This window comes from Phyllobates terribilis, unplaced genomic scaffold, assembly GCF_046119375.1.
Source record: "Phyllobates terribilis strain yellow unplaced genomic scaffold, ASM4611937v1 Scaffold_7__3_contigs__length_470593459, whole genome shotgun sequence".
NCBI classification, from domain to species: domain Eukaryota; kingdom Metazoa; phylum Chordata; class Amphibia; order Anura; family Dendrobatidae; genus Phyllobates; species Phyllobates terribilis.
In genome coordinates, this window is record NW_027362767.1 from 356837752 (window position 1) to 356865491 (window position 27740).

General features: G+C 47.6%; 1 protein-coding gene across 1 annotated transcript; it reads right to left on the reverse strand.

Annotated features, from left to right (window-relative positions):
• Positions 1-4509: 4509 nt before the first annotated feature.
• On the reverse strand, positions 4510-27740 carry BRS3 (bombesin receptor subtype 3). The gene is made up of 3 exons (XM_073637912.1): positions 27037-27740; positions 25641-25992; positions 4510-5427 (listed from the first exon to the last, which is right to left on the reverse strand). Exons 1-3 carry the CDS (start codon positions 27465-27467, stop codon positions 5020-5022), a joined length of 1191 nt encoding a protein of 396 aa, XP_073494013.1. The 5' UTR covers positions 27468-27740; the 3' UTR covers positions 4510-5019.

The window sequence follows — 27740 nt, forward strand, 5'->3', positions numbered from 1 at the left end:
TGAAAATTTTATTTTAACGGCTCAATGTTATAAACTTCTATGAAGCACCTGGGGGTTCAAAGTGCTCATCACACATCTAGATAAGTTCCCTGAGGGGTCTAATTTCCAAAATGGTGTCACATCAGGGGCTCCCCAAACGCAACATGGCATCCCCTAATTATTCAAGCAAATTTTACATTCAAAAAGTCAAATGGCGCTCCTTCCCTTCCGCACCCTGCCGTGCGCCCAAACAGTGTTTTTTCCCCACATATGGGGTATCTGCGTGCTCAGGGGAAATTGCAAAACTAATTTTGGGGTCCATTTTTTCCTGTTACCCATGCGAAAATAAAAAAAATTGGGTCTAAAGTAACATTTTTGTGAAAAAAGTTAAATGTTCATTTTTTTCTTCCACATTCCAAAAATTCCTGTGAAGCACCTGAAGGGTTAATAAAGTTCTTCAATGTGGTTTTGAGCACCTTGGGGGGTGCAGTTTTTAGAATGCTGTCACTTTTGGGTATTTTCTGTCATAAAGACCCCTCAAAGTGACTTCAAATGTGATGTGGTCCCTAAAAAAATGGTTTTGTAAATTTTGTTGGAAAAATGAGAAATCGCTGGTCAACTTTTAACCCTTATAGCTCCCTAATAAAAACAAAAATTTTGTTCCAAAATTGTGCTGATGTAAAGTAGACATGTGGGAAATGTTATTTATTAACTATTTTGTGTGACATATCTCTCTGATTTAAGGGCATAAAAATTAATATTTTGAAAATTGCTAAATTTTCAAAATTTTCGCCAAGTTTCCGCTTTTTTCACAAATAAGCGCAAGTGATATCAAAGAAATTTTACCACAATCATGAAGTACAATATGTCTTGAAAAAACAGTCTCAGAATCAGTGGGATCCGATGAAACGTTCCACAGTAATTACCTCATAAAGTGACAGTGTTCAGAATTGTGAAAATTGGCCTGGTCATTAATGTGCAAACCACCTTGGGTTCTAAAGGGGTTAATATAAAATGTTTTATATTGGTAAAAAAAAAAGCAAATACCCTAAAAAATCCTAGAAAAACAAGTAGAATTTTTTGTTCAGCTCAACTTCCAGAAAAAAATGAAATAAAGTGATAAAAAAAAATGGTACCAATACAGCTCATTCTGCCAAAAACTATTTCATATACTGTAGCTCTGCAAACAGAAGCATGAAAAAGTTGATTATTCTGCTCCACAAAATTGTAATAAAAAGTGATCAGAAAGTCATCTGTACAACACAGAAAACTACACCTTGTCATGCAAAAAAATAGTAGCTTTGTTGAAAGGAAAATGTAAAACTTCTAGCTCTCACAATATGGCGACACAAAAATTAATGATTTTTTTTCCTAACAGTTTATAATACAAAAATAATGAAACCTAAGTAAAATTATATAAATTTAGTATCACTGTAATCATGCTGACCCAAAGAATAAAGTTTAATAGTTTATTTGTGCAGTACAGTGAATGGTGGTAAAATGTAAAATATACAAAATCAATGGCAGAATTGCATTTTTTTCTATTCCTTCGTATAAAGACTTATAGGGGTGGTCCAAAGACAAAGTAATTTAAATTCTAAATCCGTATCTATTTAGTGTCATAATCTATATTTTCTAATACACTGCTCAAAAAATAAAGAGAAAACTTAAACAAAAGAATATAACTCCAAGTAAATCAAACTTCTGTGAAATCAAACTGTCCACTTAGGAAGCAACACTGATTGACAATCAATTTCACATGCTGTTGTGCAAATGAAATACACAATAGATGGAAATTATTGGCAATTATCAAGACACGCTCAATAAAGGAGTGGTTCTGCAGGTGGGACCACAGACCACATCTCAGTACCAATGCTTTCTGGCTGATGTTTTGGTCACTTTTGAATGTTGGTTGTGCTTTCACACTCGTGGTAGCATGAGACGGACTCTACAACCCACAGAAGTTGCTCACATAGTGCAGCTGTTCCAGGATGGCACATCAATGCGAGCTGTGGCAAGAAGGTTTGCTGTGTCTGTCAGCGTAGTGTCCAGAGGCTGGAGGCGCTACCAGGAGACAGGCCAGTACACCAGGAAACGTGGAGGGGGCCGTAGGAGGGCAACAACCCAGCAGCAGGACTGCTACCTCCGCCTTTGTGCAAGGAGGAACCGGCGGAGCACTGCCAGAGCCCTGCAAAATGACCTCCAGCAGGCCACAAGTGTGCATGTGTCTGCACAAATGGTTAGAAACCGACTCCGTGAGGGTGGTATGAGGGCCCGACGTCCACAGATGGGGGTTGTACTCACAGCCCAACACTGTGCAGGACGCTTGGCATTTGCCACAGAACACCAGGATTGGCAAAGTTGCCACTGGCGCCCTGTACTCTTCACAGATGAAAGCAGGTTCACACTGAGTGTTATGATCTGCAACAAGAACTAAGGAAAGATAGGGGAAAGCTGTCCCTACAGTAAGACTAAGCTGAATCCCTACGATGTAGCGGGCTGCCTGTTCCTAGTGAACAGACCCACCTTCATCCTCGGCTAGTCTGAATGAAGACCTATAGAATTAAGGGAGGGGTCCCTAAAAGAACCAAGGACTGGGACAAAAATGGGACACCTCCTAAACAGAAGTTGTTGTAGAACACAAAAGACAAACTGACAAAAAGTACTAGAGGTCTCAGAGGACCAAGCGAACTGACAGAGATAGGCACCGAAGCACCAGGCTAGCAAGACAGTCAAACAACACTGAAGTCCAGCAAAGCCAGAAGGGCGGAGCTGGAATATATAGGCAGATGGTCACGTGACCGCAAAACAAGATAGAAAAAACTAACAGGAGGGTTCTAACACTGAGCACATGTGACAGACATGACAGAGTCTGGAGACGCCGTGGAGAGCGATCTGCTGCCTGCAACATCCTTCAGCATGACCGGTTTGGCAGTGGGTCAGTAATGGTGTGGGGTGGCATTTCCTTGGAGGGCCGCACAGCCCTCCATGTGCTCGCCAGAGGTAGCCTGACTGCCATTAGGTACCGAGATGAGATCCTCAGACCCCTTGTGAGACCATATGCTGGTGAGGTTGGCCCTGGGTTCCTCCTAATGCAGGACAATGCCAGACCTCATGTGGCTGGAGTGTGTCAGCAGTTCCTGCAAGATGAAGGCATTGAAGCTATGGACTGGCCCGCCCGTTCCCCAGACCTGAATCCGACTGAGCACATCTGGGACATCATGTCTCGCTCCATCCACCAACATCACGTTACACCACAGACTGTCCAGGAGTTGGTGGATGCTTTGCTCCAGGTCTGGGAGGAGATCCCACAGGAGACCATCCGCAACCTCATCAGGAGCATGCCCAGGCATTGTAAGGAGGTCATACAGGCACGTGGAGGCCACACACAATACTGAGCCTCATTTTGACTTGTTTTAAGGACATTACATCAAAGTTGGATCAGCCTGTAGTGTGTTTTTCCACTTTAATTTTGGGGGTGACTCCAAATCCAGGCCTCCATTGGTTAATACATTTGATTTCCTTTGATGATTTTTGTGTGATTTTGTTGTCAGCACATTCAACTTTGTACAGAACAAAGTACTCAATGAGAATATTTCATTCATTCAGATCTAGGATGTGTTATTTGAGTGTTCCCTTTCTTTTTTTGAGCAGTGTATATTTGCGGTAAAAATTCCCCACCATTCCCTAACTACACTATCTAACTACATTTCTATTTTTTTCCCTACTTCCTTTTTAATGATGCTTCTTTTGAGAATTCTAGTGCATGCTGGGATACTCAAACAAAGCGCCATCAAGGGGCAGAGACTGCGGTCACTGCTGCAGCCCCTGCCACCTCCCTGCAATGAATCATCATCAGTGATGCTTGTTTCAGGTGCTGGGCTAGCTTGTCACTGCTGATCTGAGCTGACAACAGAGAGCGCACTGTCACTGTGCATATCACATAGCACACAGGGACTGAAAGGGTTGAGGATCATTCAATCTGTAATTATGCTGTACAGTTCTACTAACATTCTGTTCCCAGATCATGTGTGCCATAAACCCCCATGTATGCATTGGTACGCCAGATAATGGAATACGTCACCCGTAGGCTCCCATGTCAGAAAAGTATTAATAGCTTAAAACCAGATATTCCTGATGTATTAGATATATACTTCCTGTGCATAAGGCAAAAGAATTAGCATGAATTGTTATTTATTGGGTTTATTAGACCCTATGGATACATTTGCCATATCCACCAGAAGCATTCCTAACACATACTGTACTCCAAACATAATATAAAGATGCTGTGTAGTGATAGACTTCTCTTTTATGTAAATCTGGACATTGAAAACATGCAAATTATAAGACAACTTTACATAGCACATAGTCTTTTATTAGAAACAAAACTATCCAACTGTTCATTTCATGTTGAAACTACAGACACTGACACATTAGATCCCAATGGTATACACACAATAGCATTCAATAAATTAAATAGTATTCTCTTCTTTCTGACTGTGCAGGAAAAAAAAACCCCAACAGATTACACACCTTGTTGGCAATTTATTTATTCATACGTTTCCAGGAGGTATAACAGAGGAACATCACAAGACAATGTTCTAAGAAAATATTCTCCAGAATTCTCATTTTAAGGGAAATTCATATATTTACTAAAACAGGCATGTCAGGAAGGGTGTCAGGTCCTCTTTTCGTAACCATACAAGCCCCCATGCCAAATTTCAAAGACTAAACTTAGTGCGCTCCATGTGTTCAGCCTTGTGCACAAAGCTGTATAACCACAAAAGCTCTTTTTTACTTTCACAAGATTAGACTTTTTTTTTCTGGTATTTGCCTTTAAAACACTGAATAACTTACAATAGTGTAAAAATTATCAGAAAATCCGCCATCATTTCATCTTTTATTGTCTGGGTAGGTCTCATTTAGAAGGCCATAATGTGGCAGCGCTGCAGGTCTGATGACCTGAACTAACAGCATCATATATCCCTACAATGAATGTAATCCTCCTTTCATAGTAGTACACATGTCACACATATAGTCTTAAATACTGTCACTGTCTCTCTTCATTTCATAAGCTCCTAATAAACCAATGCTGATTTCCGACATTGGGATGTTCCCCTTGACAGCCGTTATTGCCGTGTTAGTGCAGCTATGGCTTGGGCTTGGTTGGGATGGTGGCGGATGTGGCTTGCAGCAGTACACCTGTTTTTTAAAATGCTGCCTAAAACTTCTGCTGAGCCAATACAAGGCAAACGGATTAACACAGGAATTGCTAAAAGCAAGTATACGGGCAAAAATAGTAGCAGAGAGATGGAGCATGGAGGAATTCACCGCTGAGTGGTAGGTGAAGGATCGATACAGGTAGAGGATATGGTTAGGCAACCAGCAGAAAGCAAAGAGGGCGACCAACACCAGCACTGTTTTGGCGACTCTTTTGCGGGATTCAATCTGCAAAATAAAATAAGAGAGATGATAAGGCAATGACTAATGATTGTGTCTGAAATGCGTCTGATTTTCCTTTATGGTGTTGGATGGATTTTAATGGATTCTAATATTTTTTAAATTAATCTGAAATGTTGGGATAGTTTTTGCTGGTTTTTTTGCTTCCTCTTGGACCATGCAGTACTACAAGTTTTCCGTGCAATTGATACCCTTATCCTTAAGGTGAGCTGGCCTTACCTCGTATCCAAGAAAGGTGATTTTAACAATATAATGGTCATCTGTGCTTCCACCACCACTAGATGTTAGCGGCGAATTGGATGGAGCAGGCAGATGAATGTGACATCATTTATGTGCCTCTGCCCAATGGTGCACTTAAAGGGAACCTGAAAATCTCTATTCTGTTCAGTGTGAACCATTAAAGGAGTTGTTGCATTTCCTATCTTTAGGAGCGCACCACTCCTCTCTGCCTCTCGGCTTCCTTCTTAGTGTGGTGACAGTGCGCTCTTGAAGATTGACTGTTCAGGCCAACAGGATGGCTAACTAGGCACCTTCTACTGACAATTTGATGTAGTATATGATTTGATTGAGTATTTTCTTGCAAAAATTTCTGCCAAGATTCATGGTGAAAGCCTGGCGGATTATAATGAGGGCAATCTGGGCTACTGCCCGGGGCCCGAGGCTCCGGTGGGCCCATGACCATATTGTCCTCATTACAATGTTTTATGCGCCGCCGTGCCGCCAATGCGGCACACATATCTCAGCAACTTCACGCAGGGGCAGCAGACTGGGCCAGGAAAGCCCTTGGCCGTTCCCCCCAGCAGCTATGCACAGATAACAGACACGGCCCTGTGCGTGGCCGTATCTGCTGAAATGACGTCACGCAGTGTGCGCCCGGCCTGCACTGCTGCGTGCTTACCACCTGGACCTTGACCGGAGACAAGCCGGGGGATGGTGAGTGCCTGCTTCCCAATGTACCCCATGTATGTCTGTGTGCATGTATGATTGTGTTCATGTATGTGTGATATGTCTGTTTATATGTATTTTTCTGCATGTCTTCAAATATGATTAGGCCTGTATGTGTCTTTGTATATGTCTGTATATGTGTCTCTGTGTGTGTGTACATTTCTGCTACCTGTATGTGTGCAAGTCCACTTGTATATACATGACTACGTGTTCGACTGCATGTGCATGATTTTTTTTGTGCGTGTCTGCTTGTGTCTGACTGCATGTGTGACTGCGTGTGTGTACTGTACCCTGGGAACTATGTGCGTCCCCGTACTGTAGCCCGAGAGCTCCGTGCGGCCCCGTACTGGAGACCGGGAGCTCCGTGCGGCCCCGTACTGTAGCCCGGGAGCTCTGTGCGGCCCCATACTGTAGCCCAGGAGCTCCGGGCTGCCCCTTACTGTAGCCCGGGAGCTCTGTGCGGCCCCGTACTGTAGCCCGGGAGCTCTGTTCGGCCCCGTACTGTTGCCCGGGAGCTCCGTGCGGCCCCGTACTGTAGCCCGGGAGCTCCGTGCGGCCCCGTACTGTAGCCCTGGAGGTCCGTGCGGCCCCGTACTGTAGCCTGGGAGCTCCGCGCGGCCCCGCAGTGGAGCCCGGGAGCTCCGCGCGGCCCCGTACTGTAGCCCGGGAGCTCCGTGCGGCTTCGTACTGTATCTAGGGAACTATGTGGGGACTTGTACTGTATCTAGGGAACTATGTTCGGACTTGTACTGTATCTAGGGAACTATGTGGAGTTTATACTGTATATAGGGTGTAAGGTAGCGCTATTCATCACGCTGGGGCACTCACTTCACCGGGTCAATCAAAGCACACATGCAACGTTTTTCCGGTAATTCACAGTACAGCAGTTTATTACATCTCATAAACCGCTCATAACCTAGTCCATCTCAGTGGCTCGCCGACATGTTACACATAATATCCCAGAGCCTTTCTAGTGACAGATATGCCCACTTGGCTCCAGATACAGCCTTCAGCAAGGTAACAATATCAAGGTCCACATCAAGCAGCGTTTTTACCTTTGCCGGGTCGTAGCTGCTTCAGTCAGCTCGATTCTGCCACAGCTGTTGCTTTAAGGCTGCGTGCCCACGATGCGTTTTTCATGCGTTTCAGCTGCGGAATTTCCGCAGCGGAAACGCATCAGATATGCATGGTAATCCGCACCCCATGGTCCCCAATGGCATTCCGCAATGTCAATGCACATGCTGCGGATTTTTCCGCAGCGTTTCTGCAGCGCAAATAAATCCGCAGCATGTTCATTAATTTTGCGGAAGCGCCGCCATTGACTTGCATTGAGACGCATAGAATCCGTGTCTGTACATTTGTACAAGCGGATTATATGCGTCTCTATGTGCGGATGGTACCCAGTTCTGGAGGAGAGGAGACTCTCATCCAGACCTGGGTACCAATGTACCTGTAAAAAAAGAATAAAATAATAAAGTTTATATTCACCTGTCCGGCGGCCCCTGCAGCGCTTACCTCCAGGACCTGAGATGATGTCATGTGACCGCAGGCTGTCTCGCGAGATGCCGGCAACCTGGAAGAAGCCAGGACGAGCGCGACAGCACACGCGGCGGGGGATCGGGGGTAAGTATAGCTTTATTTTTTTATTTTTACGGTCACACTATATAAATCCATGCCTTTTGCATGGATTTATATAGTGTGACCTAGTTGTCAAGCACTTTCCAAGTGATGCTATCGCCTGGAAAGTGCTTGTCAGTCCGCATGCGGAAACACATGCGTTAACGCATGTGGGTACGCATGTGAATCCACATGTATTCCGCATGTATTCTACAGGAAAAACGCATGCACAATCTGCATGCGTTTTTTCTGCCAGGGAGATGCAGAAATGCTGCAGAAATTTTCTGCTTCATTTCGGCATCGTGGGCACATAGCCTAAGGCTTCCCAGATGGGGCCTCCGGGCCACGTACCTTCAAAGGCTACTGGTATCTCAAACACAGGGGGGATCCAGCCTCTGCCTTCCAGGCTAGTGGAGTCCCACACAGGGACCAGACCTCTCGCCCTCCAAGGCTACTGGTATCCTAAACACAGTGGGATCCAGCCTCTGCCTTCCAGGCTTCACCAGGCCTCTCTTTCTAGGCCTCACCAGGCCACTCTTTCTCTCTCTGTTTCAAAACTACCAGGGTTTATATATCCTTTTGTGCACGCAGGACCTGTGATGATGTCACAGTCACTTGATCAGTCACCTGAGGGGGAGGTAAATGGTCAGCTAGAGCACACCCCCTGGACATTCTTGCAATGCAGCAAGCCGCTGCATTACATATACCCCCCTCTGTTCAAACTTGTGGGGTTGAACACATAGCATACACAATCACATTATAACCCACGGTTCACACAGAGACCATGTACTTGACAATTGCGCTGCTCAGCCCCTGGAACATTAGTCATCGACATTATCCCATTCCTTAGGGACCTACCATCTGTCATTGTCACTAACTTCGTCAAGTCACATTTCCGAGTAGTAACCTTGTCAGACCTCCCCCGCTCCCAGCGGTCAGTCGTAACCTTGTCAGACCTCCCCCGCTCCCAGCGGTCAATACAGCAGTGTGACTTACTTGCCCTTGTATCTACGGTCAGGTCTGACTTCGTGCTGTCCCGTACTCTATTGGGTCGTTTGTATGGGCCTCTCAGACCTGAGTTACTGGAAGTTTCACTACCTCTAAACCCACAGCCACTATCCTCAGGACATCTTGAAAGGTCTCTAACTTCTACTGTAGCCGTCCTATTATTTGAAGGGCCCTTTCTCTGTCTGGTCTCACAATTTATAGATGGCTGCCATCTTCTGCTGCTCAGATGATGCTGTCTTTCCATTCGCAGTCTGGCGCGATTCAACTGTTCTACCTCTCGCAGGTAGGTCACTCGGTACTCCATCAGCATGCGTATATATGCAAGATTTTCTTCCTTTCCTACAGCGGAGAATGACACCATGCCGTCTTCATCTGGTATCCAGTTCTGACGTTCACGTGGACTGCTTACTTTCATCACACCAGACTTCTTTACCATCATTTGCATGGCTTGGCCATTTCTCCCAATGAGCTTTCTTACCAGAGCATGAGGCACCCGGATGACCTCTTCACACAGACTTTGAGCTTTTCTCATAAGCTCCAGTTGTCTAATGGCTTGTTTCGTCTTCAACCGGACAAACCGCTTTGTGCAAATACATCGCCAGTGCATGTCACTTAGGATAGTCACCCTCTTCGCTGTGACTTCGGCTGTGGACTGGACCACCAGCTGTTTAGCTTCAGAGTTTGAGTATACCTTACAGGCTCCCACGGCCTTCTTAAACTCTTCATGCACTGACTCTCTGGTACATTCTTCTCTCAAATCTTCGGGTACATCTATGAGGCACTTGTACCAAGACGTTTCTGTCTCACCAGTGGTCTCCAAATGATCATCTGGCTAAGGTTTCAGGCACAACTGACTTTCAGCTTCTTCACCCTGTATGCTTCCCCTGAGCTGACTCACAGCTATGAACTCAAGAATTCTCGTCTTCATCACCCCCATTTCATACTTATTTTCTTTCAACACTTTCTCAGCTCTCCTCAGGTCCACCCTCTCATGGCCCAAAGGACTGAGCGCAACTCATTTGCCCTTCTCCTTCTGCAAGGAGGCCTCGTTCACTGATTGGTACTTTGCCAGGCGACCTTTGAGCTCGACAACTTCTTTCTCTAGCTCAGCTATTTGCCTCTCAGCAGCCCATCTCTGAAACTCTTCCGGCTTCAACTGCTCCTTTATCAGCAGAATTTTCTCAGAGCTCTCTGTCTCCAATGCGCCCACTCGGCTCTCAACAGCCAGTCTCTCAAGCTTCTCTAGGGCTTGTAGCGACTCCTTGAGTTACTTGATCTTGGCTCTCACATCCACCGAATCATCCAAGCTCGCATTATTCGAAGAGGCATTTGCTTCATACCTCCCTTCTTCGATGGACTCCTCCATCCTGCAGATTCTATCCTTAAGGCACGTCTCTGCCCTCTGGAGATCACCACAGAACGTCTGCAGCTCCTTCACCTGAGCTTCCAGACCTGGGATCTTTCTGCGGAGATCATCATTCTCAGCACGGGTGTCCTGTAGAGTAGTCTCAATCACTTTGCGCATGTACTCTGCATCAGTTGTATCATCCTCTAGTTTTTCCTTAACCTTGAGGAGATCCTCATAGTCTCTCTTGATTTGTTGCAGTTCCCTATTGAACTTTTCATGCCTCTTTTCTGCCTCACGGTCGTGACCAGACACTTCATCTTTTATTGCCTCTTTCAGGTCGGATAGCTCCCGGTCTCGCTGGTACAGAGAGTCCACCAGCCGCTCCTTCTTGGAGTCACACAGCTCCCGGTTGAACTGTTCGCGCAGTTGTTCTAGGTTTTGGTCACGTCCAGAAACTTCATCCTGCAGCGCCTCTTTTAAGGCAGACAGCTCCCTACCCATCTGGTGTAGTCCCTCATCCAGCTTTTGCTTCACCTGCATCAGCTCTAAGTGTACCAGGGAGAAACGATCTTTCAACTCGCACAGCTCATCTTCAAACTCCGCTTTGTCAAGCTCCAACTGAAAAACCTCCTCTTTATTTTTCTGGAACTTTTCCTTCCAATTGTTGACTTCCTTGCTGCTTTCCTCCAGTTCTCACTGTAAGTTCCTCACAACCTGGTTTCTTTTCTGCTGTTCAGACTCCAGGCTCAGCTGGTTTGAGGACACGTTCTCCAGGTTTTTCCTTAGTTGCTGCACGTCACTCTTATACTGCTGCCTGATAGGCTCCAGCTCTTGGTCATAACTGGCCGCCTCTTCTTTCAGGGCTGTCGGATCCTGATTCTTCTGTCTCAGTACTGTACCGGAGGTTGCTACTGGCAACGTCACCTCCTCTTCTGCTTCTAAAGGAGGATCCACACTCGGAATAAAAGCGCACAGCATTGCATTTTCTTTATTTGCCCTTTCAGCAAAGGCTACAGGAGCAGCTTTTTTGTGCCCCTTGCGCCGTCGACAACGAGAGGGGGACTTTCTCACCTCGTCTAGCTCCTCCTGACTGAACTCTCTTTCTACTTTTGTAGTGTCACCGTCAGCTATGGGGTCTGTGTCACTCCCCATGGTGTTGTGGACCAACAAGTCACCTCCCACTTTGACGTCAACCCCTTCTACTGGAGCTACCCAGTTATCAATGGTCAAATTGTCATTTTTAGGCGGTACCAACCCACACCCAGTAACCAATTTTGGTTTTCTATGCTCCACGCTCTTTTGACACTCCGCCCCCTTTTGAGACTCTGCCCTCTTTTGGACACCCACACCTGTAGGGGGATTTTTACAACAAAAATCAGCAATAGTCTTAGGACCCAGTTCACAACATCTCTTACTACCTCCCCGGGCACTCTGGGATAGTACCAGCGCCACAGGAGAACTCACAGAATGGTCCACTGCCGCCATTCTGTAATGTGCCAACAGCTCCTGCCGTTCCTGTAGCATGTCCTGCTGCTGCTGCAACAGGCACTTTAATCGCTCAGTAGCTTCAGTCTCATTTTCTGCTCCCTTCAGAGCCATCTTTATCAGCTCCTGCATTTCTTCAGGACACTCCATTTTGCTGCAGAACGTTTGTAGCGGGTCATCCCACCACTTCTCCATTCCGTCTGGGGATACTGCTCCATTCATAGCCATCGCGGTTCACTGTTCACACTGTTCTCCCCGGAAAATTTTCGCGGCCCCTCCAAGCCACAGCAAACCAGGTTTGAGTGCGACGACAATTTTCGTAACCCCGCCGAGTTACAGCCAGATGCTTTAATCTGCGTGATCCCGCCGAGCCACAGCAAACCAGGTTTGAGTGTGACGACAATTTTCGTAACCCCGCCGAGTTGCAGCCAGATGCTTTAATCTTCGTGACCACGCCGAGCCACAGCAAGATGCTTGCATCCACAATCGTCGTCCTGTGCCGTTACCCCTAGCAACCAGGCTGCAGCTGCCCCTAGCAACCAGGCTGCAGTTGCCCGCATTCTCCAACCACATGTGTAACGAGTCTGGGAGGCGGAACCTCTGAGCAACTTATACAAGGGGGTGGTCCTTGTAAGGAAGCGGGTGGCGACCAGGGAAGACAGGCAGGCAGTCACAGCAGGTGACCGGGACAGTCTCTGGGTAAACGGGCAGGAGGTCACGGCAAGTGACCGGGACAGTCTCTGGGTAAACGAGCAGGAGGTCACAGCAAGTGACCGGGACAGTCTCTGGGTAAACGGGCAGGAGGTCACAGCAAGTGACCGGGACAGTCTCTGGGTAAACGGGCAGGAGGTCACGGCAAGTGACCAGGGCAGTCTCTGGGTAAACGGGCAGGAGGTCACAGCAAGTGACCGGGACAGTCTCTGGGTAAACGGGCAGGAGGTCACAGCAAGTGACCGGGACAGTCTCTGGGTAAACGGGCAGGTACGACCTGTGACGGCTGAGCCTCCAGGTAGGCTAGCAGGCAGATGGCAGATGAGTGCTCCCAGGTGAGCAGGCGAGAGTCTCAGGATAAGCAGGTGGTCACAGCATGTGACGGCGGAGCCTCCAGGTAGGCTAACAGGCAGGTAGCAGATGAGCGCTCCCAGGTGAGCGGGCAAGAGTCTCTGGACTGGCAGGTGGTCACGGCACGTGACGGCGGAGCCTCCAGGTAGGCTAACAGGCAGGTAACAGATGAGCGCTCCCAGGTGAGCAGGCAAGAGTCTCTGGACTGGCAGGTGGTCACAGCACGTGACGGCGGAGCCTCCAGGTAGGCTAGCAGACAGGTAGCAGGTGAGCGCTCCCAGGTGAGCGGGCAAGCTGGTCCATAGACAGACTGACAGGTGTCGGAAGGCAGACCGTCGGACCTCAGGCTAGCAAGCAGGAAAGCGGATGACAGGCAGGAATCAGGCAGCAAACTGGCAGGAAACTGGCAGGCAACTGGCAGGCAACTGGCAGGTAACAGGCAGGTAACAGGCAACGGGACCTGAGGGCTGAAGCAGAGTAGTGAACAGTGCAACAACATTGCTCGGGCACCTCCATTTTGGAGGAGGTGCCTTATATATGGAGGGATCCTCCGGCCATTGGCCGGGGACTCCTTAGGGCGACGCGCGCGGCCCCTTTAAGAGAGGGGGAGCGCGCGCGCTCGCCCTAAGCACAGTGACCGGGGGAGAGCGGGCGCTGCAGGCAGAGCGGGAGGAAGCCGCCGGGCACGGAGCAGAGAGGTGAGGGGAACAGCGTCCCTGCCTAGCAGGAGGCCGGGACGCCGACGCTACAGTACCCCCCCCTTTAGGCCCCCCCTTTTTTAGGCCAGACAGAAATTTAGCAAGGATGAGAGGGGCATGGATGTTCTCCCGGGGCTCCCACGTTCTCTCCTCAGGACCAAACCCCTTCCAATCCACTAGAAAAAAGATCTTTCCTCTTACCCTTTTGGTGGCCAGAATGTTCTCTACCTCAAACTCGTCTTCAGCAGAAACCGGAGCAGGAGGCGTACCTGTAGACTTGGAAAAGGAGTTAAGTACCACGGGTTCGAGAAGAGATACATGGAAGGAGTTAGGGATCCGTAAGTTGTCCGGGAGTTTCAATTTATAGGCCACCGGGTTGATCTGTTTGATAACCTCCAGTGGGCCGATGAACCGAGGCCCTAACTTATAGGAAGGAATCTTGAGCCGGACATATTTGGATGAGAGCCAGACTTTATCTCCGGGACGAAATTGTGAGGAATCCAGGCGTTTTTTGTCGGCGTGTCTCTTCATCCGCTCGGACGACTGAAGGAGTGCGGATCGGGTACTCTCCCAAATGGAGGAAAATTTGCTAACGAGAGATTCCGCGGCCGGGTTGTCCACAGAGGTGGAGACAGGAAAAGGGATCCGAGGATGCTGACCGAAGACTACAAAAAACGGGGATTTAGAAGAAGATTCGCTCTCGTGATTGTTGTAAGAGAACTCGGCCCATGGTAGGAGATCCACCCAGTCTGAATGGTGGGCATTAACGAAGTGCCGGAGGTAACTGGTCAAATTCTGATTGATCCGCTCCACTTGACCATTGGACTGTGGGTGGTAAGCGGAGGAGAAGTCCAGGGTGACGTCGAGCAGTTTACATGTGGCTCTCCAGAAGCGTGAGGTAAACTGAACCCCACGATCCGACACGATGTGGAGAGGCAGACCATGGAGACGGAAGATGTGGCGGATAAAGTCCTTAGCTAGCTCGGGAGCAGACGGGAGGCCTGGCAGGGGAATAAAATGAGCCATTTTGGAAAAGCGGTCAGCGACCACCCAAATGACCGTACAACCGGCAGAGACGGGGAGATCTGTTATGAAGTCCATAGCTATATGTTGCCACGGGGCAGCAGGCACAGGCAGAGGAAGAAGGCGGCCGTCAGGCAGGTGTCTCGGAACTTTGTTGCGGGCGCAGGACACACAGGCAGAAACAAAGTCAATTACATCCTTGTGCAGGGTAGGCCACCAGTAGTGCCGGGTAATAAGCTGGAGGGTCTTTTTCTGACCGGCGTGCCCAGCTAGCTTAGACGAGTGACCCCAGTGTAGAATCTTCTCCCGATCGGACTCCGTTACGAACGTCTTACCGGGAGGGAGACGATTTAGGCCCACTGGGGCTACCTGCATTACTCTGGCGGGATCGATGATGTGTTTAGGCTCCTCCTCAAGATCAGACACCAGAAAGGATCGGGACAGGGCGTCAGCTTTGATGTTTTTGTCAGCCGGACGAAAATGAAGAATGAAATCAAAGCGGGCAAAAAACAAAGACCACCGGGCTTGGCGCGGGTTAAGTCTCTGGGCGCTCTGGAGATATGCCAAGTTCTTGTGGTCAGTGTAAATTATTACCGGGTGGAGAGCCCCCTCGAGCAGGTAACGCCACTCCTCCAGTGCCATCTTAATGGCCAACAATTCTCGGTCTCCTATAGAATAATTGCGCTCAGAAGAGGAGAAAAGTTTGGAGAAAAAGCCGCAGGTTACCTTTCTTCCGGAAGAAGATTTTTGGGTAAGTACCGCCCCAGCTCCGGAGGAGGAGGCGTCAACTTCTAGGAAGAATTGTTTGTTGCCGTCCGGACGATGCAGCACCGAGGCGGAGAGGAAGGCCTGTTTTAAGGAAAGAAATGCCTCCTCTGCTTCGGGCGGCCATTCTCTGGGGTTCGTACCTTTACGGGTGAGAGCAGAGATAGGGGCGGTCCGGGAAGAGAAGTGCGGTATGAACAGGCGGTAATAGTTGGCGAAGCCCAGGAACCGCTGAATAGCCTTCAACCCCTCTGGTCGGGGCCACTTCTGGATGGCAGACAGTTTCTCAGGATCCATTTGTAGACCTGTCTGAGAGATTATGTAGCCCAGAAATGGAAGAGAGGTCTGCTCAAAGATGCACTTCTCATATTTAGCGTAGAGGTGGTTCTGCCTGAGCCTGAGCAGGACCTGACGAACGTCCCTCCGGTGAGTAGGAAGATCCGGAGAGAAGACCAAGATATCGTCCAGGTACACCACCACGCAGGAGTAGAGAAGATCACGGAAGATGTCATTGACCAACTCTTGAAAGACGGCAGGAGCGTTACAGAGACCGAAGGGCATCACAAGGTACTCATAGTGGCAGTCCCGGGTATTGAATGCCGTCTTCCACTCATCCCCCTGACGGATACGGACCAGGTTATACGCCCCACGGAGATCCAGTTTGGTGAAGATTCTAGCCCCCCTCAGACGGTCAAATAATTCAGGAATAAGCGGAAGGGGGTATTTATTCTTCACAGTAATCTGGTTTAGGCCTCTATAGTCTATACATGGACGGAGTGAGCCGTCCTTCTTTTTGACAAAGAAGAAGCCTGCTCCCGCCGGGGAGGTAGATTTCCGGATAAATCCCCGGGCCAGGTTCTCCTCAATATATTCAGACATGGACCGGGTTTCAGCAGCGGACAAAGGGTAGATTCGCCCACGGGGAGGAGTAGAGCCGGGCATCAGGTCGATTGGGCAGTCGTATGGTCTATGAGGAGGTAAAGTCTCTGCCTCTTTTTTATTGAAGACATCCGCATAAGACCAATAGGGAACCGGAAGACCGGGCAGATTGGCTGGGGTAGGAGAAGGACGGGCAGGATGAACGGGAACTAGACAAGTCTTATGGCAGTCCTGTCCCCAGCGAAGGACCTCTCCGGTCTGCCAGTCAAGCACGGGTGCATGTTTCTGGAGCCAAGGCAGGCCAAGCAATAGTGCGTGAGAGAGTCCAGGCAGAACATGAAAGGAGATGCTCTCAGAATGCAGCATTCCCACCTGTAGAGTCAGAGATTCGGTGATGAGTTGGATGGGATGTGGTAAGAGACCCCCATCCATGGCGGCGACAGATAAAGGTACGGCCAGAGGTTTGGTGGGAATGTGGTATTTTTCTACCAGGGATTGAGAGATGAGATTTCCAGCAGCTCCAGAGTCAAGTTGAGCCAGTTCAAAATAGCGGTTCTCTCCGCAGAGGATAGAAACAGACAGCATCAGGGATGGAGAGGGTTTACTTTTGTCTAGGGCGACCTCTCTGAGCGATCCTAGACACAGGCGTTTCCCGACCTCTCAGGGCAGGAACGGATCCGGTGCTCCTTACTGCCACAGTAGAAACAGCTCCCCTCGGCACGACGTAAGTCTTGACGGGTCTTGACCATCTTGGTCTGGTCGACCTGCATAGGCTCAGGTGAGTGTGCCTGGGGAGTAACAGAGGGAGTGACGGGTCTCTGGAAGGTAGGGACTAGACGTGGAATCCTCTCACGGGTGACCTCCCTAGCACGCTCCTGGAACCGGATGTCAATCCGGGTGGCAAGTGTAATCAAGTCGTCGAGAGTGGTAGGAATGTCCCGACCGGTGAGTTCATCTTTAATACGGCCGGACAGACCCTCCCAGAAGACGGACACCAGGGCGTCGTTATCCCAGGCCAGCTCCGAAGCAAGGGTACGGAACCGTTTGGCATATTGGCCCACGGTGAGACTCCCTTGACGGAGGCGTAGCAGAGATGAGGCGGATGAGGTCTTCCGTCTGGGTTCGTCGAAGACCTTCCGGAAAGCCGTGAGAAAGGCTGGCAGGTCGGACACCAGAGGGTCTCCTCTCTCCCATAGAGGATTTAGCCAAGCCAGTGCCTCTCCCGTGAGATGGGACATGATGAAGGCTACTTTGGCCCGGTCGGAATTAAACTGGTGGGACTGGTGTTCAAAGTGCAGGGTGCACTGGTTAATGAAGCCCCGAGCTTGAGCGGAGTCGCCTCCGAAGCGAGGAGGTGCAGAAAGCCGGATTCCAGAGCAGGATACTATGGTATTGGTGGGCAGCGGAGCAGCCGGGCTGCGAGTCATGACACTAGCGGTGGTTGCTGGTGGGGCAGTCAAAGTGTCCAGGCGAGTATTGACATTCCGCAGGTGACCCAGGATGGACTCCTGTTGGGACCTCTGTCGGGACAGTTCATGACAAAGGTCCGAGAGCGAGGGAGCTTGGGTGCCACCGGGTTCCATGGCCCGAGCAAACTGTAACGGGTCTGGGAGGCGGAACCTCTGAGCAACTTATACAAGGGGGTGGTCCTTGTAAGGAAGCGGGTGGCGACCAGGGAAGACAGGCAGGCAGTCACAGCAGGTGACCGGGACAGTCTCTGGGTAAACGGGCAGGAGGTCACGGCAAGTGACCGGGACAGTCTCTGGGTAAACGGGCAGGAGGTCACAGCAAGTGACCGGGACAGTCTCTGGGTAAACGGGCAGGAGGTCACAGCAAGTGACCGGGACAGTCTCTGGGTAAACGGGCAGGAGGTCACGGCAAGTGACCGGGGCAGTCTCTGGGTAAATGGGCAGGAGGTCACAGCAAGTGACCGGGACAGTCTCTGGGTAAACGGGCAGGAGGTCACAGCAAGTGACCGGGACAGTCTCTGGGTAAACGGGCAGGAGGTCACAGCAAGTGACCGGGACAGTCTCTGGGTAAACGGGCAGGTACGACCTGTGACGGCTGAGCCTCCAGGTAGGCTAGCAGGCAGATGGCAGATGAGTGCTCCCAGGTGAGCAGGCGAGAGTCTCAGGATAAGCAGGTGGTCACAGCATGTGACGGCGGAGCCTCCAGGTAGGCTAACAGGCAGGTAACAGATGAGCGCTCCCAGGTGAGCGGGCAAGAGTCTCTGGACTGGCAGGTGGTCACGGCACGTGACGGCGGAGCCTCCAGGTAGGCTAACAGGCAGGTAACAGATGAGCGCTCCCAGGTGAGCAGGCAAGAGTCTCTGGACTGGCAGGTGGTCACAGCACGTGACGGCGGAGCCTCCAGGTAGGCTAGCAGACAGGTAGCAGGTGAGCGCTCCCAGGTGAGCGGGCAAGCTGGTCCATAGAGAGACTGACAGGTGTCGGAAGGCAGACCGTTGGACCTCAGGCTAGCAAGCAGGAAAGCGGATGACAGGCAGGAATCAGGCAGCAAACTGGCAGGAAACTGGCAGGCAACTGGCAGGCAACTGGCAGGTAACAGGCAGGTAACAGGCAACGGGACCTGAGGACTGAAGCAGAGTAGTGAACAGTGCAACAACATTGCTTGGGCACCTCCATTTTGGAGGAGGTGCCTTATATATGGAGGGATCCTTAGGGCGACGCACACGGCCCCTTTAAGAGAGGGGGAGCGCGCGCGCCCTAAGCACAGTGACCGGGGGAGAGCGGGCGCTGCAGGCAGAGCGGGAGGAAGCCACCGGGCACGGAGCAGAGAGGTGAGGGGAACAGCGTCCCTGCCTAGCAGGAGGCAGGGACGCCGACGCTACAACATGTAAGGTAGCGCTATTCATCACGCTGGGGCACTCGCTTCACCGGGTCAATCAAAGCACACATGCAACGTTTTTCTGGTAATTCACAGTACAGCAGTTTATTACATCTCATAAACCGCTCATAACCTAGTCCATCTCAGTGGCTCGCCGACATGTTACACATAATATCCCAGAGCCTTTCTAGTGACAGATATGCCCAATTGGCTCCAGATACAGCCTTCAGCAAGGTAACAATATCAATGTCCACATCAAGCAGCGTTTTTACCTTTGCCGGGTCGTAGCTGCTTCAGTCAGCTCGATTCTGCCACAGCTGTGGCTTTAAGGCTTCCCAGATGTGGCCTCCGGGCCACGTACCTTCAAAGGCTACTGGTATCTCAAGCACAGGGGGGATCCAGCCTCTGCCTTTCAGGCTAGTGGAGTCCCACACAGGGACCAGGCCTCTCGCCCTCCAAGGCTACTGCTACTGGTATCCTAAACGCAGGGGGATCCAGCCTCTGCCTTCCAGGCTTCACCAGGCCTCTCTTTCTAAGCCTCACCAGGCCACTCTTTCAAAACTACCAGGGTTTATATATCCTTTTGTGCACACAGGACCTGTGATGATGTCACAGTCACGTGATCAGTCACCTGAGGGGGAGGTAAATGGTCAGCTAGAGCACACCCCCTGGACATTCTAGCAATGCAGCAAGCCGCTGCATTACAAGGGGATTATGTGGGGGCTCATATTGTACGTAGGGGGCTCATACTGTATATAGTGGGATGTCAGCATACTTAATTGTTCTCAATATTAAGTCATACAATTAATTATCATTTATATGATAATATTAATATTGTGCAGACTTAAATTCAGCCTATTAGTGCGTACGGCCTCCAAAACAGTCATGGTCTCTCATGTGGCCCCTTGGGAAAATTGATCTCCCACTCCTGCTCTATTTTGTTTAGTGCTATGTTATGAGTAGCGCTGCACACAAGGGAAAAATTTGTGCGGCACGCATAGTGCGCTGCTTTCTGTCTTTTTCCTTCTACAGATATGCACCAAAGCACCTGTGTTTTGCTCACATGACCTATCACATGATTTATCAAAGGGGATCATGTGACATGTCACGTGATACATCTGGTACCAGGGGGGGACCCACACCTTCTAAACTGCCTGGGGCCCTGGATAGTTTTAATCCACCCCTGCCTGTGAGTCCTGTTTCCCCCACCTACTCATACACAAGCCTGTGAGTCCTGTTTCCCCCACCTACTCATACATAAACCTGTGAGTCCTGTTTCCACCACCTACTCATGCACAAGCCTGTGAGTCCTGTTTCCCCCACCTACTCATACATAAACCTGTGAGTCCTGTTTCCACCACCTACTCATGCACAAGCCTGAGTCCTGCTTCCTCACCTACTCATAGAAAAAGCCTGTGAGTCCTGCTTCCTTACCTACTCATAGAAAAAGCCTGTGAGTCCTGCTTCCTCACCTACTCATAGAAAAAGCCTGTGAGTCCTGCTTCCTCACCTACCCATAGAAAAAGCCTGTGAGTCCTGCTGACTCCCACTCATAAACAAAGCCTGTGAGTCCTGCTTTCATTACCAACTCAAATAGTAATCCCATGAGTCCTGTTTCCCCCACAAACTCATAAAAAAATTCCTGCTTGCCTCTACCTACCCATAGAGAAAACCTGTGAGTCCAGCTTCCCCCACCTACTCATAGAAGCCTGTATGTCTTGTTTCCCCACCTATTCATACAAAAAGCCTGTGAGTTTGGCTGATAACCACTTGTAAAGAAAACCTGTGAGCCCTGCTGACTCCCACTCATAAAGTAAGCCTGTGAGTCCTGCTTTCCCCCACAAACTCAAAAAATTCCTGCTTTTCTCCACCTACCCATAGAGAAAGCCTGTGAGTTCTGTTTGCCCCACAAAAAAAACTGAGTCCTGCCACGTTCCACCTACCCATAGAGAAGGCCTCAGTGAGTCATGTTTATTCCATCCACTGCTTGACCCACCCGGTACACAGAGTGTATCACAATATATAAGTGCATACAAAAATCATTGGGAGTTAGTGGGGTAAGCAGGACTTAAAGGATTTTTCTATGAGTGGACACTGATGCGCTGCAGAGCTGGCTGTCAATCAAAGTGCCGGGGTGTGCTTACAGTCTCTGTTCACAGTATAGTGAGTGTTGCGGTGAGTAATGACTGTAGCCGCTCCATGTATGGCCCCATGACGAAAGCTAGCGCCTCCCAGGAGGAAATAACTTTGTTTTCTCCCAGTAAGGTGGCCGGGCAGTATTGTACCGCTATCTACCTGCCGATTAACCCTATATTTGCAGGTAAATAGCATTCTCTGAGGTTAAAGGTTCCCTTTAAGCTGTTTTTTACAATTCAAAAAACTATACAGCATATCCTAAGTTTAGCATCTCCCCCTCTGTCCTGTGCCGCAGTGTTCTGCATATGATATTTATATAATCCATATGATCCATATGCAAGATGATAAAGACACAGACTTTCCACCAGCATATGCTCATATTTTGTTCCAGATCTATATCCATGTGTTACCCAAATACCATATGGCGTTAAGAATTACAGCATTTTTTAGCAATTTAATTTATTATCAGTTCATTGCCAGAAAGAAACGTTGTCATGTATAGACTTACTCCTATAATAAAAGAGAGACTGGGTACAGTGTATTTGTCTTGGGGACAAGAGCTGATAATATTTCCGAGCTTCATGTACAGTTAATGAATGTAATTTTAGAGATAAAAAAAAAATAATTTCCCAATTAAGCAGTCTCCAAAGAAAATTTACAAACCACTCATTAGTCTGTGAAGGGGAAGAGCCGCAGATATTTTTAGCCTCTTAATAATTAATGAGGCTGTTGCTAATTTGAAATAATTGGTTCCAGCTTGGAAGTTTCTAGAGTTGGCGAACAATATTTGAAATGTAAATTATTAAAAAAAAAAAAAATCACATTTTGATGCTCTTGCCAGAGAAATGTTAGTTAATAGTGTATTGATGATGTGTAAATTCACTGTGCTCTATAGTTGTGAGCACTAAAATCTGGTTAGTGTGGGAAGTACATTATAAAGTGTGGGATAATGCAATACAGTGCTTGGTTTAATAAAAAATAAATAACAATTCTGAAACTACTTAAAGGGGACATTATATTGAATGAACAATTCGTATAAATATTGTCAATATTCTCACTTGACCCCCGCTAAAGCAAGAATGTTTAAATGAAGGGTTTGGTGAATGGACAAGGCTTATTTTATGCTGCTTTGCATTTAGTGAGGGAAATGCTTACTGGAGCAGAAATCTGCCCGGTGGTCTATCTGTAATGAAGACCAAAATTAGACTAACAATGGTACCTGCTCAACTGAGCATGCGTCAGTTGACAATTCCAACGGATGCTCAGTAGGATCTTGTCACTGTGCAACATGCACAGTGACAGTGCACTCCCTCACCAGTTCTAATGAGAAGTGACGAGCCGACAAGAGAGTGCACTGTCAGTGCATGATACAAAAATATCCAGCGTGCAGGAAAAGTAGAGACCAACGCTGCTCCTGCAAGTGATTCCCCCTGATGACGGCTCATTTGATTTTCCTAGCATGCACTGGCTGTTCTCAAACAAAGCATCATGAAACAGGAAGAAGGTAAAAAAATAAATAAAGCAGTTAGATAGTGTAGTAAGGGAATGATAGAAAAGAGATTAGATTATGACATTAAATAGACAAACATTTAGGATTAAAATACATTTGAGTTTCTGACCACCTTTGTAAGGCTATAACCAAAGCAAAGCCTGAACATTAAAGAGTTTTTCCCAACATTGAAACTTGCCAACTGGCCACTGCGACCCTCACCACTACCAAGAATGGGACTCTGAAATTACCCATCAAGATGCACACCACCACTCCATTTATTTGTATAGGACTGCCGAAAAAGGAGTGATGTACTCTCCATCAGTCCTATGAAGAATGTATGGAGCAGTAGAGCATATGCGCAGACATTGATCTGGTCAGACCCTGATCTATAAGGAAGTTATCACCTATCCTGTAGACAGGGCATAACTTTTAATGTTGGGAATAATCCTTTAAGCTGGGCCACACGTCTGTCAGATGACAACACGTGTCACGCAGTGACTGTGGGACTATGGGCACTAACCAGGTCCCAAGAACTAGAGGTTATCTAGTCTATCCCGGTTCCCCGGATTACTCTTGAAGGTGGAGATGCCGTGTTCACGTGCCCTGCTATGCTCCTTTATCAACCCTTATCTGTCCCGTCCCCCACCCAGGTTAGTGGAAAGCAGCAGTATATAGGAACATACTAACCAGACAAACAAGGGAAGACGGACAGGGATAAATGAAAATACCAACTATACAAAATACACTCACCAAACAACAGAGTCGGACACAGGGGAGTTAACAGAAGGAGAAACTAAATAGGAGAGGATGAGGATGCGCATACAAACAAACTCCAACAGTTTCCTGAAAAAATCTCCAAACGCTACGTCCAGCCACAAACTACACCTCCAACTCCAGAACCAGGCAGTAAGAACTAACACTGGCAATCCCTTTGTGCCAGAGGCTAGCATATATAGCAGAGGAGAGTGACCAACACTGAACAGCTTGGATAATCCAGGTAGGAATAAACCAGGAGCACTGTCCTTTTTAATGGGTTCTATAAAGTGAAATAAATATAGCTGAGCTAAGATCAAGATAACTCAGTAATATAATATATGCATCTACAGTATATCATCATTAAGATTGTAGTGTACATGCAAACAATCCTTGAAGCCCCCAGCCCTCCACATACAGCAGTTGTTTCCGGGCTCAGCACTAGGACAGTACATTTCTCTACTAGAGTTAGGGTTCCTTTCCATTACATATTCTGACAACCCCATTTTTATAGATGTAATTTTGGCCACTTATTTCCCAATGCTTAGTGGACAGCCTAATTCAACGGTAGCAAATGCAGTACGATTTTAATGCCTGTTTGTCAGTCCATTGATGGCTGTGTACGCCGTCATAATTATTTTTATTGCTCCTATGCATTTAAAATAAAAACTAATGTAAACTTGTAAATAGTCCTAAAACTTCCCAACGTTCTTGGGTCTGCAGCTGCTACACAGTCCTATGTGTCTCCATGGTAACAGATAAACAAACCCTGTGTTGTCTTACCGTCCCCTACTTTTTCTTATATGCAAAATCTATGATAGAAAGCAGTAAAGGGGCCTTTACACTGCACGTTTATCAGTAACGAGCTCTCGCTCCTAGGAACGATCATCTCCTGATAATCGTACAGTGTAAACAGGCGGCCTAGTGGGTAAAATTATTTAGTGGTTTGCCCTAAAGATCATTGTTCTCGGCAGCACATCATACTGTGTAAATACAACCTATGCTGAAGAGAACAATGGCAGCCTATGTGCACTGAACGATCTATCCCTGATCATTCTGTGCTTTGTAAAGCGGTCTGCCAGTCGGCGGTCATTTTTGGCATGTGTAAATGCACCTTTAGGGACAATTGGAAGGAAGTCTGATTGCAGGATTAGACTACACAGGGTTTGTGTGTGGACTGTTGCCATGGGGACGCATGGGTCTGCATGGCAGCTGTAACACAAAACTGTCAAAAAATAAATATAATGAAGACTATTTGCTGAGTTGCTTTTTTTTTCTTTCATTGGATACATTAGAGCTATATAAAAGGATGACTTAAATAGGTTGTCACCCGAGGCACGGCCACCATTTCAGTCACCTGACCGCTGCAGCTGATCACAGGCTTCAGCAGTCAGATGACAAAGAACAAGACCAATGTGCAAACTGTGGAGATCTTGTAAGGGCTTGGGAGGGTTTTATATAATAATTAAAATAATGGGGTAATACTGAACATGAAACATTCTGTCATTATATTGCCTAAACGATTCTAATATAGTGTAGATTGCCAAAATACCACTTAGTGACACCCCGGAGTGTCAATACTATAAGGCAGATAGGACAGTTTTTACTGGAGCAAATGTCCCCCAACATGTTTCACCGCAGATGGGGTGTCATCAGGGGATGGGACTATAGCTAGATATCCCCTGATGACGCCGCATCTGCAGTGAAACATGTTGGGGGACATTTGCTCCAGTAAAAACTGTCCTATCTGCCTTATAGTATTGACACCCCGGGGTGTCACTAAGTGGTATTTTGGCAATCTACACTATATTAGAATCAGATAGGGACAGAATGTTCCATGTTTAGTATTACCCCACTATTTTAATTCATAATAAAAGTTACGTTTTAAGACTTATTAGGGATGGTTCTTGTTGGGTTTTCCCAAATTGTAAACAAAGAACAAGACATCACCGTTTCTTATTCTAGCAGAGGCCACCAGAGTGTCTTGCACCGGAACAATGGGGGTAATGGCTGGTGATTATAACTCCATTATTTTATCCTTGGTTTTGCCTTTTCATTTTTGGGGGTAAGTCAGACAACCCATGAAGATAATAAATGCATTGCAGTGTTGTAAATGCGTGATTTATGAGTCACAGTAACCCACCTGTTTCCGGGCGTGCGTGTGCTCCTCAGCTGGCATATTGAAGGTGCTTCTATACAGTGTTTTTGCAATAAGAAAATAATATGCGGAAATGATGGACAGTGGCACAATGTAAAACACTAGGAAACACATCAGAGAATGAGCCTCCTGTAAGATTTTTTCCGAGACTGGGTACGGAGCACAGGCTTTAAAAGAGACATTTTTATCTGGGGTGCTGAATTCATAGAGATCCGAGAACACGGCTTCAGGAGCTGCCAGCAGCATGGCCACTATCCAGACACAAACTGCTTTTCCGCAGGTCTTTAAAACTGCATCTGAGGTCTGCAGCTCCAAGGGCTTCACAATAGCTCTATATCTGCACAATGAAACAACATATGGAACATGTTAATGCTTTTTACACACAATAAGTATTTGTAGTACTACCAGTTTTAAGAATAAAAGGCCATTCTTGTGTTTAAACCCCATCGATCCTGATGGTAGATATCCAAATGTCGGAATCTCCAGCACAATGCTCTGTATTGATTTCAATGGGGATGATCAACACAGTTCCATAAATCTTCCACCAGTAATAAAAAGTAGACCCTTGTCTCATTAGTCGGGGGCCGGCATACACGTTAGACTGTTGGCCAGTATCAGTGGGTTCAGCCGACGTTAGTCTAATGTGAATGGGATGCATGAATGAGCCCCTCTGCCGCTTTCAAAATGAGAATCCCCTTTAAGCAGAGGATATTTACAGCTGTTATTGGTAACAACCATGTCCATTTTATCATTAAAGTCACCTACTGATATGCTTATGTATCGTCATCATGTGTTATGAAGGTCACGGAGGGTGACTTAAGGGTTAAAATCCAATCATTTATGGACCCTGTCTCATGAAGACAACTCCATTGGATATTACCTTTTACATCATGTGGACATCATGAGGAGGATGTCCCGCAGGGATCCGACCTATTGATGAAGAACGTGGTTGACCATTTGATGGCCATCATTTCAAACTACATATCACCTTCAGTGGCTTATGCATTGTCCAACACCGATTGCCCTTTATAAGGTTTATTCGCATTTTGGAAATTTATGGCATATCCTCAAGTTATGCCATAAATATGGGATAGATATGGGTCCCACCTATGGGACCTGCACCCATCTTAAAAAGGCGACACTGTTTTCCCATCGGTGTGAGATGGGGTCCTGATCTTGTGATTATTGGTATCAGTGGTAATATTATAAAGCATTATTTTACTGAATGCTTGGAAAAAACTTTAGGATAATAGAAAAATAATCAACGATACATCCCAGGTCTACGGGACATACACACAGATCTATTCTAAAATTTCTAAAATCCATGTAATGGATTATTTAACAGATTGTGAGACAATAAAAAGCAGTAATTTTTTCTTACCTGTCAGCACTGAGCACAGTCAGGGTAAATACTGATACTCCTACAGAAGTGAGCTGAATAAAAGAGATAACCTTGCAGCCAATCCTCCCAAATAGCCATGTGTCCACCATATAGCGAGAGGCATCCACCGGCACGCACGTCAAGAGAAGAAGCAAGTCTCCAAAAGCAAGACTGGTGATAAAAATGTTGGGTACCGTCTGCATCGACTTAATCTTAAAAAATACTTTGATAAGTATTGTGTTCCCTAGGAGACCGATGGAAATGATAAGAGCATATGTTATGGAAATTGTCGCCAGTACTTCCAAGCCAGGGGACACATCATCATTATCTTCTCCATAGAAAGTGCCACTTCCATTCTGGGCTCTCAGTAAGGCCGTGCTATTTGTGGCAGATACCAACGTCTGGTTAGAAGAAGTAAAATTTCCAGGCATATTTTCTCCCAATTTGTATAGAATATTTCTTTATAATTTCCTCCTATGCAATGTGGAATTGATGAGCTGCATAACTCTTGGCACTAGTGCAGACCTGCTATGTGCATGTTCCCCCTGATACGAGAACCATCAGTCTTAGGCTGGTTACAATATCTCCGAGCAGTGTGGGAGGTGCTGGGAATTAGTACTGAATTTTCATACAGGAATCTTGTGAAGTGGGGTCTGCTCATGTTTCCGGAATAGCAGTGTTCTCTTGAAGATGTCAGATAATAA

Bases quoted from the DNA above. Each gene is read 5' to 3' on its own strand.
- BRS3 (XM_073637912.1), bottom strand. From the start codon at position 27,467: ATGCCTGGAAATTTTACTTCTTCTAACCAGACGTTGGTATCTGCCACA. The intron at 25,993-27,036 runs GTAAGAAAAAAT...TTCATTGTGCAG, and splicing joins ACTGTGCTCAGTGCTGACAG to ATATAGAGCTATTGTGAAGC. The intron at 5,428-25,640 runs GTGGGTTACTGT...TTTATTTTGCAG, and splicing joins ACACGCACGCCCGGAAACAG to ATTGAATCCCGCAAAAGAGT.